General features: G+C 40.9%; 2 protein-coding genes across 3 annotated transcripts in view; one reads left to right on the top strand and one right to left on the bottom strand.

Annotated features, from left to right (window-relative positions):
* The window catches only part of Hint1l2 (histidine triad nucleotide binding protein 1 like 2), an 865,401-nt gene that overhangs the window by 605,824 nt on the left and 243,614 nt on the right, over window positions 1–15,963 (top strand). The gene's annotated exons all lie outside the window — the stretch shown is intronic.
* Window positions 1–15,963, bottom strand: part of Cyp3a18 (cytochrome P450, family 3, subfamily a, polypeptide 18) — a 49,874-nt gene that overhangs the window by 2,348 nt on the left and 31,563 nt on the right. For both annotated transcript variants that reach the window (NM_145782.2, XM_039089108.2), the window contains 5 exons: window positions 14,504–14,631; window positions 12,939–13,005; window positions 9,861–10,021; window positions 6,826–7,052; window positions 1,378–1,540 (listed from right to left, as the gene is read on the bottom strand). In NM_145782.2, the coding sequence (NP_665725.2) occupies window positions 1,378–1,540; window positions 6,826–7,052; window positions 9,861–10,021; window positions 12,939–13,005; window positions 14,504–14,631 (746 nt within the window). The remainder of the gene's footprint in view (window positions 1–1,377; window positions 1,541–6,825; window positions 7,053–9,860; window positions 10,022–12,938; window positions 13,006–14,503; window positions 14,632–15,963) is intronic.

Raw genomic sequence — 15,963 nt, 5'->3', positions numbered from 1 at the left:
AGAGATAAGCATGCTGGGAAAGAAACAGGCGAGAGGCTTCACCAACCAGATAAGGAGGAAGGAACAGGTGCCACATACTCAGGAAGTAATGGGCCATGGGGTAGAATGTAGATTAGTATAAGCTGGTTAAGTATAAGAGCTTGTTGGGAACAAGACACAGCTAAGGGTTGGGGATTTAGCTCAGTGGTAGAGCGCTTGCCTAGCACTCTCGGTCCCCAGCTCTGAGAAAAAAGAAAAGAAGAAAAAAAAGACACAGCTAAGACTAAGCTTTCATAATTAATAAAAAAAAGGTCTCCATGCCATTACTTGAGCTGCTGGTGAGTCTGAGACAGTTTGGCAACAACCAGTGGCAGAAAAGGAGTAAATGAGTCCTGATTACAATTGGGAATGCTTCTTTCAGTCTTTTGGGTATTGATTTGACCTGGAATTTCAAGGGTAAAGAGGAAGATGAAATAAGAAACAGAGACTTATTATGAAAGTATGAAAAGGAAGTTATTTTTGCTGGAGCAGAACTCCTTAAATGTGGGATCAAATGGTCAGGATGGCCTGAACACCTCAAGTGCTTGATACCTTGTAACAGTCTTGTAACAATATATCAGATCAACCCTTCTCAACTTTGGTTGTGCAGAAGTAAGGCATGTTTTAAGTCCACACCTGTGGTGAATTATTTCAATGTATCTGATTTGACCAGACATTGTGAAAGTTTAAGGCTCTTCAGTAGTTCTAAAGCACAGCCAGTGATTGGGAACCCCTGATACCTAGAAAGTTCTCTTAAGTCCTGTTATGTCTCCCACTCACAAACCATGAAAAGATGATTGATGTAAGCTGTGTACAAAACCTCTCCCCATATCCAGTTAACTTGTATTCAATTTCAAGGAGATTTCATATAGCCTTGTCCCACTAATCTGGACTGACTCTAAATAAATTCCTCATTTGAGCTTTATCCAGATACAACTCAGGGTAAAAGGACCTTAAAGTTCATATCAGACTACACATTCTTTGTACCATACATTATTAAAATGTTTAATGAGTGTTGTGGTGGTTTGAATGAGAATGACCTCCACAGGTTTATGATTGGATATTTGGGTCCCAGTTGATGGAACTGTTTGGGAAAGATTAGGAGGCGTGGCCTACTTGGAAGTGGTGCATCACTGATGGTGAGTTTGAGGTTTCAAAAGGCTGGTACCATTCATTGCCAGTCAGTCTCTCTCTCTCTCTCTCTCTCTCTCTCTCTCTCTCTCTCTCTCTCTCTCTCTTAAACCCTTTAAAAAATACATATCCTTGGTCATGGTTTTTTATCACAGCAATAGAAAAGTAGCTAAGACATGCATTTTATTTTCCACATGTAAAGCTCTTAAGTCTTTTTTCTTGCCTCACCTGTGTCTTCTCACAAGGCTGGATATTGAAGTTCTGCAGGACTCCTATGACAGCAAGTTTCATGCTGATGAGAGCAAACCTCATGCCAATGCAGTTCCTGGGTCCATTTCCAAAGGGCAGATATACATAAGGATCAATGCTGCCCTTGTTCTCCTTGCTGAACCTGGAGCCACAGAAGGGATGAAAATGAGGTGATGGAACATAAAGACCCCAAGTGCTGCATGTTTGGAGTTCACTCCAACAGGGATGGCACAGCCTACGCGTGTGAACTTGTAGCTGAACTCTTGCTGCAGGTGCCTGACTAAAAACCTGTGAGCTAAGGGTCCTTCCCACTTGCACCAAAATATAGGCACTCGCTGTGTTGTTGAGACAAATTAAAGTAAATGCCTTAAACACACACAAAAAAAAATCCCATCCAGAAATGGTGACCTGAAGGTCATATTGGGATTGGATAAATGAAGGCTTAGTAGGTTCCTGCCTCACACTTAAGGGGGATGTGAGGTAACTCTGTTACTATGGGGAACACTAATTTCCCCTCCCTCTCACTGCTAACCTTCCCTCTCATTTCCTTCCTTTCTTTGTAGTGCTCCTCATTTGGATTTTCCTTAATTTCTTCTTCCTCTCTCCTTTTCTCTGAATTGTTTTTCCTTTCTCCCCTCCTCCATAGAATAGCTGAAGTCAAATAATTTTCTGGGGCACCGGACAAGTTTCTATTGTAGTTTCATGCATGACTTTCCTGTCTACCTTCTCCATAAAGCTAAAAAATAAATCTACTGAGCACTTAGAGCTTAATTTATTCAAATGTGATTTTTTTTATTATTTTAGTATATAAATGAAAATAAATGCTCCTCAAAAGGTGAGAAGAATAGGACTAATTAGTGTTTTAAAACTATTTTTATATTTTGGAGAGAAAATGAAATGTTTACTTGTGATACGCTATACAATATCATGGGGATATAGACAAATTGGGTTGTGTGTGGACAGAGAGTTCATACAGTAGACACAAGTTCATTATAATATTATATGGGGCTTGGGAGATGGCTCATGCAGGAAAGTACTGGTATGGCAAGTATGAAGTCCTAGGTTTGATCCCAGCAACTTCCACAGAAAGTTGGTCATGGTGTTGTGTGCCTTGCAGTCGCAAGATGAGAGGTGGGAATAATTGGAACCCCAGAGTGCACTACTCCACTTAGTGAAATCCTAGGCCAATGAGATGTCCTGTCACAAACAGAAGGCACAGGGCAGTAGAGTGTAGAATCTGAGGTTTGCTCCAGACTTCAGACATAACGATAATCATGTTCATCCAGTTGTGCACATATACATACATATATATGTTCCTCCAACACACACACGTGCACGTGTGCACGCATGGGTGTGTGTGTGTGTGTGTGTGTGTGTGTGTGTGTGTGTGTACCCCTATAAGCACCTGTACACACACATGGATCCCCCTACACAAAAAAATCATATGGATTCATAACCTATAACACACTTACAGGTCAAATATTCTATACACATTTAGGTTTCTCACTGACTGACTCGATTCTGGTCATCATCTGCATGTGCTGTTTGATGACTGTATGAGTCAAAGAAAAGCAAAGTGATGGGCTGCGAACTACAGGAGGCAGGAGTAGTGAGACTGGGGGAAACCCATAGATTTTATGGTCAAGAGAGCAGAGAAATCAATCAACTCTGATAGACCCCTTCCATATGTCCAGTGTGCAGTCATAATGATGGCACTAGGGCCACCACTGCCAACAGGTGGATGAGTCTATGAAATCTGAGAGCCAGACTCACTCTCCTTTCAAGCCACTGTCTTAAATTTTATTCTTGGTTTTGCTTTCCAACACAGTAGGGCAGCACAATCCATTTTTAAAGTGAAAACTTGCCTAACTCCTGACCTTGACTCTAACAAGGATGTTCAAGCCATTTCCAAGGAGGAATATCTTAGACTCAGGGGAGACTCAGGCTTTCTTGGATACTGGGAAGAAACTGGCCCAGGATGGCAGATTAAGACAGGACTGGAATTCTGGATGGTCTCTGTTGTCTCCAACTTCCAGACCTCTACTTGTGCTATTATGTCTATTCAGGAAAAGGTTTCTAATCAAATGGATGAGGGAAACTGTTTCCTAGAGCTGGTGATAGGGCAAATGAGATGGCTCAGTGGACAAAGGAGCTTGCTGCCAAGCCTGATGGCATGAGTCCCATCCTCAGGGTCCACATGGTAGAAGGGTAAAGCAAGTCCCCCAAAGTTGACCTCTGATGTCCACACACATGCTGTGCATGCACACCACCCCTTTTTTGACACAAATCTAGTAAAATCTTCTAAAGCTTGCAATAAATTCACAAAGGTAAAAGTACTTGAAAGAAAAAAGTTCTCATTTCTAAAACTAGGTAGTACTTTACTAAATTAAAGCAGAATAGAGTCACTCAAGAAGATATACCTAAGCAATGAATATCCTAGTAAGAGCACCAGTGGAAGGGGAAGCCCTGGGTCCTGCTAAGACTGAACCCCCAGTGAACTAGATTGTTGGGGGGAGGGCGGCAATGGGGGAAGGATGAGGAGGGGAATACCCATAAAAAAGGGGAGGGGGAGGGATTAGGGGGATGTTTGCCCGGAAACCAGGAAAGGGAATAACACTCGAAATGTATATAAGAAATACTCAAGTTAATTTAAAAAAAAAAAGAAGAAGATATACCTACTATGAAACAGCAGATTGCTTGTGATTTACTTTAAGTAAACAGTAACTCAAAATATAGTTGAAATACTGCTTTTCTAGGTCTCTATGTGCAACAACAGATGTGCCTCCAAAAGGATAGGTATCACCTTATTAATGAGGTTATGGTTAACATGCTGGCACTCTCAATAGTATATTTGTGTGATTTTGACAATAAGAATCACTTTAGAATTTTTTTAAGTTCTAATTCCAAGGACTTGGGAGATGCTCAGTGATCAAGAGAGCTCACTGCCCTTGCAAAAGACCTGAGTTTGGTCCTCAGAACCCACAATGGATAGTTCACAGCCTCTTGTAACTCAAGTTCTAGAAGACCTGATGTCTTCTGGTCTCTTCCCTCACCCCCCCCACTCTCTCTCTCCCTCCATGCCCCTATGGATCAGGATAAGCTGTAGCTCTTAGTTACTATCACATTGCCAACCTGTATGCCACCATGGTTCCTGTCATTATGATAAAAAACAAAGCCTCTGAAACTGTAAACAAGTCCTCAATTAATTGTTTTCTCTTATTTCAATAATTGACTTGGCCATAGTGTCCTTTCACAGAAATAGAACAGTGGCAAAGACAGAATTTGGTACCAGGGACTGGGGTATCACTGTGACAAGTCCGACCATGCTGTTTGTTGGGGGAACAGGAGAAGCATTTTGGACTTTGAACTAGGAAAGTGGTTGACTTCTTTAAGCAGGGTTTAATGGGCCATCTTAGTTGGAGCATGGAGAATTCTGCTGAGAGAGGTGTGAACTGTGACAGCCTGGTTCAAGAAATTTCAGAGAAGAATATTAGTAATAGGCCTAGAAATCACTCCTGTAATATTTTATCAAAAGAATTGGCTGTCAAAAAAAATCTGTCTGAAGTTAAATTGAAGAGTTTTGGACTAATGGTGTTGGCAAAGGAGATTTCAAGACATCAGAGGAGGTATTGACTTTGTCACATGTTTATTTGTGTTCTCTGTTATGTACATAGATCTATAATGATAAGAAGCAGACTGAATAAGGAAAAATAGAAAGTGTATGTTTGAAAAGAAAAGGGGCAGCAGGAAGTTCTATAGAGCCAAGTCCTATGCTTGAGGAGATAAACAGACCCCAGCCAGCTAAGCTTTCAACTTGAGAAAAGGAACTAAAGGTAAGCTTCAACAGTGAAGGGAACCATCTACAACAAAAAGATGATGCATATGTATTTGAAAGAGGTGGTCAAGTTCTAGCTCTAGCGAGTAGCAGAACTTGGCAGCTTCAGCCACGTGGTTCTGGCTTTAGAGTCAAGGATACAGGAAAGGTATTATGAAATCTCCCTCCATGACTAACTAAAGCTGTAGAAGCCAGACATATATCAAGGGTGACCCTGCATGGAGGCCCAGAGAGGCCATTAAGTGTAGCTGTAAAGGAAGCCTGGATTTCACTGGAGATGCCAAGATGTTAGAGATTCCAGATTCTCAGGATTCCTTCTAAGGAAAGCTGGAGACCAAGAGTAGAACCAGCCCAACAGAAAGAAGTGTGTTGCAGTCAACAAAGCTGAAAGGATTGGAGAGCTAAAGAATACCTTGACATCAAACTTGGAGGTACAGTACTTGGAGTCTGTCCTGCTGTGGTTTGGTATTGCTTTGGTCCAGTATTTTCCTCACTGTGGTCCCTCTTTTCCCTTTTGGAATGGTGATGTAAATCCTGTACCATTGTATGTTGGGAGTTATATGACCTGGTTTTTATTTTTATTTTCCAGGGGATTATAATTAAGAGATTGCCTTGAATTTCAGAAGAGACATTGAATTTTGTACTTTTAAACAATGTTGAGACTCTGATAGACTAGGGGGACTTCTGAAGTTAAACTGAATGTTTTTTTGCATTATAATATGGCTACAAGCTTGTGAGGACCAGGGAGTAAAATGTAGTGGTTTGTATAATAAAGATTCCCATATCTGATTACTTAGTCACCTGGGAGTAACACTATTTGAAAGGATTAGAAGGATTAGGATGTGAGGCCTTGTTGGAAGATTTATGTCCTGGAGATGGGCTTTGAAGTTTCAAAAGCCCATGCTAAGCCCAGAGTCTCTTTTTCTGCATATAGGTCAGGATGTACCTCCCAGTTACTGTCACAGCACCTGCTTGCATGCCACCATGCTCCCTATCATGATGATATGGACTAAACCCCTGAAACTGTAAGCAAGTCTCTAAATAAATGGGTTTTTTTTTCATAATTGTTGCCTTGATCATGGCACATATCTTAGATGTTTTATCGGTTTGAATAGACACCATGACCGTGGCAACTCTTAAAAAGGAAAACATTTAATTGACACTGGCTTACAGTTTTAGAGGTTCAGTCCATTATCATAATGATGGGTTAGCATAACATGACACAGGTAGACTTGGTACTAGAGGAATCAAGAGTTCGACATTTTGATCTGAGGGCAGCCAGGAAGTGACTTGCTTCTGCAGGTTGTCAACAGGAGGATCTCTCCCATACTGGGTGGATCTTGAACGTAAGACCTCCAAGCCCACCCCCACAGTGACACATTTTCTCCAGGGCCACACCTATTCCAAAAGCACATACCTCTTAACAGTGGCACTCTCTGTGGGCAAAGCATTGAAACACATGAGCCTATGGAGGCCATACCCATTCAACCCATGACAGTATCTCTTCACAGCACGGAACAGCAAATGAAACAGATGTTACATATTTAACCTGCCTGGTTCATGGTGGAAACCCCTTTCCAACACCTCTGTACCTTTCAGGGTTGAATTCCTCAGGCTCTAGCCAGTACTCAGGGTTCCGATGAAGAGGATAGATTGGTATCGTAACTACAGTCCCTTTGGGAATAAAAACTCCATTGATTTCCACATCCTTTTTTGAGACTCTGTCTAGCCTGGTAGCAATTGGGTACAATCTTAGACTTTCATTCACCACCATGTCCAGGTACTCCATTTCCATCAGAGCATCATAGGTGACAGGTGCCTGGGAAAAGGACACAGATGTTTCCAGATGAGGCTTGGATTTGACCTTCAGTCCAGTCTGTAGTGCTATTTCATATCAGAAGCTCTCAGGTATGACCCCAATTAGTGGAAAAGCTTAGTCTTAGTAAATCATTCTACACCTATGAGGTATAAGTATAAAATATTGGAGCCAGTAGAATACTCCCATGCCCAGATGCCCCATTCTCATGTGGGACACTCCCATGCCTAGATCCCCCCCATGCTAGGCACTGTAATACTCTGATTTCTTTTTCCCTGTGAGTGTATATGACCAATATATTATGACAGTTACACTCAGACAAAGTGGTCTCATTCATTTCCATAGGCTATCGGCTGACACCAAAGAAATATGTCATTGCAAGGAACAAACTCCCTGCTCCTGGTCCAACCAGGCTGACAATAACAATACCACATGTGATAGCACCTGTGATTTCAGACAGGATTAGTTCACTGAAAAGTACAATGAAGGGTTCTCGGTAAGATGACAGACTGGGTGCTGCCTTTGTGTGATCTGGTGAAGGAGAAGAAAATACCCTTTCTAGAGAAAGAAAGAGAGGAAGAACTTCAGAAACACAAAAAGAAGGTGGAACAGGTTAAAAGCCTGAGAGAAGAGATGGGTGAACTCATGGAAAAGAAGCCAGCTGAACTGAAGTTGGCTCCAGCTGCCCTGTGTCCCAGTTCAGGAAGGAGGGTTAGTCAAAGGTACCCCAAAAGTTAAACCAGAGGATCTGATTGAAAGAGACTGCAGCACCACCTTCAAGAAAAACTCCCACCTCTCACAAGCTCAAAACCAATGCAGGCCTGAATGAGATAACAATGTCTTCATTGACAAAATGAGTCCCATAGTCACTCAGTAAGACTGAGAGAACTTAGTGTTGTAAATTGACCCATGAACAAGGCCAGACAATTGGGGACAACCATAAGACACAGACTCTTTTGGTGAATCTAGGATATTCAAGGTGACAGTGCTAACTGAGACTCCCTGAGTATATATTTAGAAGACTCTAGGTCAACACCACATTGATACCAGTGTATTTAGAAGATTCTAGGTTAACACAACATTGATACCAGTGAGCCTCTGTTTATTATTTCACTATTCACAATAGCCAAGAAGTAGAACCGGACTTGGTGTCCAAGTAGAGACGAATGGATGGGTAAACCAAATGGGGTGCTTGTGCAAAGCAGAATGTCTTTTAACTATGAAGATATGAAACCAAAAAGTTTTCTGGAAACAGGTGCACTTAGAGATCATTAGGTTAAGTAAGGCAAACTAGGATCAAAAAGAGTGTGGAGGGCAGGAGAGAGGGAGGCAAGGAGGCGGGGAGGACAGACAGGAAAATAGAGAGGGAGGGAGGGAAAGGTGTGAAATGAAAACAGATCTACATGCAATTTAGGGGAATCCTGGTAAGAGAGGTCAGGGAGGATGCAGGATGGCAAAGTAGGAGGATGAACATGAGTCCGTTTTAATGCCATGCATATGAGAATGACCCAGAGAATCAGATTGCTTTGTGTGCTAACTTTTAAAAGGATATAAATTTTAAAATGTTTAAAACCATTTCCAATAGGGACCAGAAGCCATGGTCAACAGCATCCTTGGTAGCTGGATGAGCGTAACAGTTGTTGCTTCTGGGCCTGATGATGAATTCTGGAGGACATGTGTTTTGCCCCACTCTGCCCGAACAGCCACATGAGTCCCAGATAACTTCACAATTCCAAACCTCCCATTTGAGCAAGGAGATGGAGAGAGCCTGGGTATCATTATGTCTGTCACCTTTGGTGACATTTAAAAGACCATCCTGTAGATTTAGAATTTGGTTTAGAGGGACTGTGAGATGGGTAAAGATAGCTGCCAAGACTGAAGGCTTGAACTTGGTCTCTAACAAAATTGTGGAAAGAGAGACCCAACTCCTGCAAGTTATTCTTTGACCTCAATACATGTGCTGTGGCATGGACACTTAGGCACACACAGAGTAAATAAATAAATAAAACAATCATCAACAACAACAACAATAAACAATTGGCTTAGAAATTGAAGATACTGGCTCATCCCTTGACTTCTTTACCTCTAGCTATATCACTGAGTGCATTCCCATACAGCTAGGGTTAAAACATAAGCCAATTCTAAGGGTTTAATCTGGAGACTCCGAAGACAATGAGAGAACCTGTCTGGCACATGGACTGTAAAGAAGGCTATTGTCAGCAGAGGGTGCAGATACACAAAGAAACTATTCAAGTGATGCTAGTTAGCACCAGAAGACTTCAGACAGGAAGTAGTCTGATACACTATCTATACGATTACCAACCATAGAAAAGAAAAAACCTTCCTAGCTCAACTCATGTATATCACACACATAAATGCCATGCTATTGGACTGGACAGCAGAGCCATTTTGAGAGTAATATCTAGTCAGCATGCTGAGATCAATGAAGGCCAGGCTAGCACACCTTAAATAGCCAGGAGAATATCTCACAGTTATCAGCAGAGATAATTGTCCAGACACATGGATATTGACACGTCATTATACTTAAGAGCCATACCAGTTTCCTGGGTATCTCCTACCTGGCTCTATTGTCATTATATATAACAAATCCATCAGAACTAGCACTCTATTAAAGATTATGTATTTATGGGTCACATTCATTTCCTATGTCCCTCCCTTTATTTCTTTTTTAGACTCTTGCTAGGTGGAAGAACTATTGTATAGCTCTCTGTAAAAATTCTCATTGCAAGTGAGACGTGTTCTTATTAGTCTTTTACCTCTGCCTTCCCCCTCCTGGTACCATCCACTCACCTTATTGGGCAGAGCTCTATCAATCTCATTCTGGAGTTTCTTTTGCACATTGGGGCGAGTGGCCAGTTCATACATTATGAAGGAAATGGAGGTGCTTGTGGCATCATAACCCCCAAAAATGAAAATAATAGCTTGTGCTGCCATTTCTAGATCAGAAAGAGCTAAATGGAAAAAAAATTTTTCAGAAAAAAATGTCAAAGCAGAACATCATAGTTGAGATGAGAAGAAATTCAAATGGTACTCCCAGCTGTCTAGAGACGAACAGAGAAAGGCAGTTTACAGTAACTGGGACTGAGTTCCACTCTGGTATCTGTTTGAAACACCAGAAAAAGGTCAAATTATTATTATACTTTAAATATACTTTATGTGTATGAGTGTTTTATCTGCATGTATATCTGTGTACCACATATATCCCTAGTGTCTATGGAAAACAAGAGAGGGCCTGTGACATCAGATTCTATGTGATTGGAATTACGAATGCCTATGAGCTGTCATATGGATGTTGTTAATGGAATCTTGGTCCTCTGGAAGAGCAGTCAGTACTGTTAACTGCTGAGCATTCTCTTCAGTCCCAAGGTCAAATTATTTTAATTTTGGATTAAATAATCTAAGATCTGTATTATTGTTGACCACCTCTGTTAGGCTAAATTTATATCATTACAATAGGGCAATTTCAAGAGACAGGATTCTCTCCAATCTATACTGTTATCATAGTGTGGGATTAAAACAAAGTATTGTCATAGTTCACAGTGATTTTTTTTACCTCACAGGATCTGAAATCACCTAAGAGATGAGCTCCCTGGCATGCTGTCATGGTATAATCTAGACTTAATTTCTTTCTGGATATGCTTATTATGGTTTGTCTTGATTAAGTTTATTGATCTTGTCTCCAAATATTTACTTTCATTTGTGTGTGTGTGTGTGTGTGTGTGTGTGCGTGCGTGTGTGTGCGTGTCCATGGAGGCCAGAAGATGGTGTCAAATTCCTTGGAATTGGAGTTTCAAGTGGTTGTGAGCTCTGGAAGAGCAGCAAGTGTTCATTAACTGTTGAGCCACTGTTTCAGTTCTGGAAGACCTATCTTAATTATGGCATCATTCCATGAGGTAGCTTCCTGGACTAAATAAAAAGGAGAAAATGAGCTGAGGGCCAGCACTCCTATTTCCTGGATGCAGATGAAGTGCGATCAGCTGCCTTGAACACCTGATGCCATGACTCCTACCTCCATGATGGACCATGATGGGGGCCAATATGCACTGGCCAAAACCCATAGAATACAGAGACCAGGATTCAGCCCCACATAAACAATCTCAGTATAGGTCCATCTTATAACAGTTGCACCAGTCTGCAGGACAGGGTGTTTGGATGGTTGGGTGGGTGTTACATGTACCCTTAGGCACTAGCAGATTAGAGATCTCTACACTTTCTTTTCAGTTCTTCTGTGAACAGAAATCACCTTATAAATAAAGGTTGTTTTTAGGAATCAAAATTATAGAAGGGTTGGTAAGATGGATCAGTGGATAAAGGTACTTGATCAGCAGTCCAGGTGAACTGATTTTGGTTCCTGGACCCATGTAAAGAGAAACCTGATTCTACAAAGTTATCTTGTGATGTCCACATGCATATCACAGCAGGTGTACTTCTCCATGCCACACACACAAATGCTGCTGTTGTTGCTGCTGCTGCTGCTGCTGCTGATACTGATGATGATGATGATGATAATGATGATGATGATGATGATGATCAGATTAAGAAAACGTGAATGAAAGTTGGCTAGAGATGGCTCAGAGACTAAGAGCTTCAGTTTTGCAAGAGGGGAGAGCCTGAGTTCAAATCACAGAACTCACATATATATGTATGGTCACACATCCTGGTAATTAAATCAAGGTGGGAATGGGGATAGGAAGGCCACTGAGGCTTGGTGGCTGCCAGACTAGATCCAGATTCATTTAGGAACCCTGTTTCAAATGATTAAGACAGCAACAGAGCAGAATACCAATATTCTCCTTTGGTCTTTGTGAGCACATTCACACACCACATACATTGCATATACATGCCATACACACACACACACACACACACACACACACACACATACACACACACCACACATGCTCATACACACACACCATACATACCCCATACAAACACACACATATCATACATACTACATACCATAAATATCACATACAAGCACACACATATCACACACACACACACACACACACACACACACAAATAAAAAGGAACTAAAATGAACAAAATGGTAAGGAACCACAATGTTACACAAAGGATCCTGGGTAGACATGCATAAGACAGTTGAATGTAAAATAACTAATAATCAAAGAATCATAGCAGAGAATGCCAGAGGTCATATTCATAGAAGCAGGTGAACACAGTTTTTAAATAATTAAGAATAGGATTTAAATTTTTTAAATACTAAAGAGCAAAACATTCCTGTATTCTGAGTGATGACAGGTGAGAACAGAATAAATGATTGAGCTGGAAGCCATCATTCTGTACCTATAACAGTATAATAGTTTCCATTTCAAAGCATACACAGATGATATGAAACCAGGGGGACAAGAATGAAGAGGGGCAGGGTATATTGTTTCCCAGATGCTGCTTACACAGAGAAGTAAAAATAAACTGGAGATAAAGCTGTTGAACACAATTCCACCACTCACTTCCATTGGTCACCCCTACCTCTGGACAGTGTGCTTCCTGGGAGGGCCAAGATATAAATTCCTAGACAGGGATCCAGAATCAGTGAGATGGGATAATTTGTTAATCAGAATTTTCTCTGTCATAGATGACCCAGCACTGAGGAATTCTGGGCATGAAGTGCTCCTCTGTCACTGCCCTACATGCTCTGGTCACACTTACATGGGTGTCCTTCCAGAAAGTTCCTGTGGATACCATACTTATCATCCATGTGCGTGACATGGGTGTCTTTCTGAAATTTGGCAGAAACGCTCCAATGCCTATACTGCTACCACCCACCTGTCCCCAGCATGCAGATTCCTGGCACCCTCTCCCCTGGGCTTCTTGATCCACACACTGTGAAGCATCATGGGTTACCTTTCTGGGACTCTTGGCCTTTGGAGTTCTGAGTATTCATCATCAGTTGAAGAAAATCCACTCGGCTCTGGAAGCAGAAGGAGAAATGTCAATGATGGACGTTTAGTTGGAAGTCAGACTTGAAATGGGTTCACCTCCCTTCTAAGAATAAAATTGTCTCCAGGAGTTTACAAGTGTGGCTTGAGTCATCGATGAATACAAGCATCTATGGGACTTTAAAATTGCTCCCTGTTTAAGAGTACTGAATGCATTTGCAAAGGACCTGGGTTCGGTTCCCAGCACCCATATGGTGACTCACAACTACTTATAAACTCCGTTCCAGTGGATTCAATGTCCTTTTCTGGTCCCTACAGGCACTGCACATACTTCATGCATAGGCATACAGGCAGAAAAAGGCACCCATACACTTAAAATTAAAGGAAAATTAAAGCATCTACCGCCAAACCTTGGGGAGCAGGACATTTCCCTGAGAGAAATGCAGCTTTTAGTCTTTGTTCCTTTGGTCTAAGTGTCTCTGGCTCATGAGCAAACTCCTGGTCAGAGAGCTGCTGACTCCTCTCATTGCATTTGCTCAGGAAAGTTCCCAAACTCCAATTCTCTGTTCTCTTCCACAGTGCTTAACCAACAGCCTCCTTAATTAATTCTATCTGTAGTGCTCATTGCCTTGTTTTGTGTAAGCATCCCCTGGTGCGCCACAGTCCAGATATTACAAAATTCTAAGTGATATTATAGGTCTCCCTGATCTGGAGATGGGAATTTTGAAACTTCCAGGCCACAAACAGCAAAGCTAGAGTAACAGCTAGCAAATTATTTGTCCAGAGAAAATATTTATCTATTGGGCTTGGGGTCTCACTGTCAAGAAAATACCCCCACACAAAGCAAGGCTTACTCAAATTTAACATGGGCTAAACTTTACCAGTTATGATAATATTTCTGTTGAAGACTATGTCAAGAGGTTTAAGATAGAAATCATTTTTGATATTAACTTTAGAGACAGAATAATAGTAGGTATCATTTCTAAATACAAATTCTATTTTTGGCATTTTTTTCAGTGAAGGGTGGTGACAATGTTATTTGACTGGTACTTACCTCAGTTCATAGTAACTATCCCTCCTTTTGGCAAATCTGACACTGTTTCTCTCATTCTTTCTCACATTGAAACACCCAGCACTTATCTTCTCCCTAAGATATAAATACCATCTTTCTCTAATCATAGTTTTCTCTATTTATTTTTAAAAGGACACAAAGGAAAGTACACAATTCACACACTGAGAGTTTGATCCATAACCAAACCCTGAACATCAAGATTAAACCCTGTGCATTGTGACCAGACCCTGGATGCCATGATCAAGTCCTGAGCATTGTGACCAAGACTTGAGCATCATGACCAAACCTTGCATGTCATGGCCAAACCCTGAGTGTTATGACCAGATCCTGAGCATTGTGACCAAATTCTGAGTGTCATGACTAAACCCTAAGCATTATGACCAAATCCTGAGCATTGTAACCAGACCCTGAGCATTATGACCAAGCCCCGAGCATCATGAGAGTAGCATTCCATTTACCTTCTGGTTTGAATCAAGGCGATTTTTCTTCATTGTTTTTACGAATTTTTTGAAAAAGTTCATTGACTGTCTTGGAAAAATTGAAAAATTTAACATCTCATATATTGGAGTAAGAAATGGAAACAGAACTAGAGAGAGAAAATAAATAAATGCAGAGAATGAGTGATGATGGACTGTCTAGCATCAACTACAAGGCTAAGGAAAAATCATGCATGAGGGGGGTAGAAAGGTTGTCAAGGCAAGAAAATGAGATGGCTTGTCATAAGATTGTATCTTCTAGGTGTCTTATCTTTATATTCTGTGCAGGGACATACACTCCCTGAGTTATAACCACTGTTGTCCATAGTCCTGGGTTCTGGGGGGAAGTGGGGTGATGGAACGTCAAATCCTCATAACGCAGCCTCGGGCTAATATGTGTCTGAGAGTCTTAGCCACAACTTAATGAAAGACAGCATGAGAAGCAGGTTAGGAATGAACAGCTATTTGAGGAGAAAACCTCACTGCTTACTTTCCCCTGACCTAACTTGCCTCCTCCAGCCTTCCTTGTCTTTAATATTTGGGGATTCTCAGCTTTAGATGCTTAGGGAATGAGGCTGTTTCCTTCTCCCTCCCTCTTTTCTCTCTACCCTCAACTTATTTTCACCAATGCACAGTTTCTGGCGTTGTATATTAGTTAAGTGTAATCGAGTCAGTTTTAATGCCAAGTGGTGTTGCTATGTAGACAGATGCTCAAGGTATTTTGTGATGTCACAAATCATTAAATCAATCTTTAAAGGGGAAAAAATTGTATCTTCTAGATATGACAGGAAACTGGACCTATGAAATCTCAAAGCTGTTATTGTCCAGACAAGACCTGTGTAATGATAATGTGGGCTGACTTGTCAATGTGAAATGGGAAATTTTTCACAGACTTTTATCTCTAGATTAAAAGCCACATGAAATTAGTGGCTACAGAGAGAAAGTACCAGTTTTCTCCAAGGATAAGACCCTGATAAACTATCCAATCCCGAGTGTTTGGCCATAAACATGTGTACATGAGAGCAATACTAAATGGGCTTAGTATGATATATACATGTGTGTATGTATATACACACACATATATGCACACACATATATATGCTTATATACATAGTATATGTACATATATATGCATATACACATACATATATTAAGACACATATAATCAACCATTATACTTAAAGGATAAGAGTCATGAATTTGAGATGGAGTTGGGTACATGAAAGGAGTGAGAGGGGGATATGGAGGGGTGAAAATAATGCAAATATAGAACTCATATATAACATTCTTAAAAAATATAAATAATTACCCATAAGGTTGGACTCCAAAATGTGCTCTGAAGTGGTAATCATTTAAAAAGTCATAAAGAAAAATGAAGTTTCATATGGGATAGAGAAAACAGTGTCCTTGAGAACTACTAGCAGCAAAATTAAATGCTGCAG

The sequence above is a fragment of the Rattus norvegicus genome, chromosome 12 (assembly GCF_036323735.1).
Source record: "Rattus norvegicus strain BN/NHsdMcwi chromosome 12, GRCr8, whole genome shotgun sequence".
NCBI lineage: Eukaryota > Metazoa > Chordata > Mammalia > Rodentia > Muridae > Rattus > Rattus norvegicus.
The sequence above is the reverse complement of the archived record's forward strand: the minus strand, read 5'-3'. Positions and strand labels throughout refer to the sequence as shown.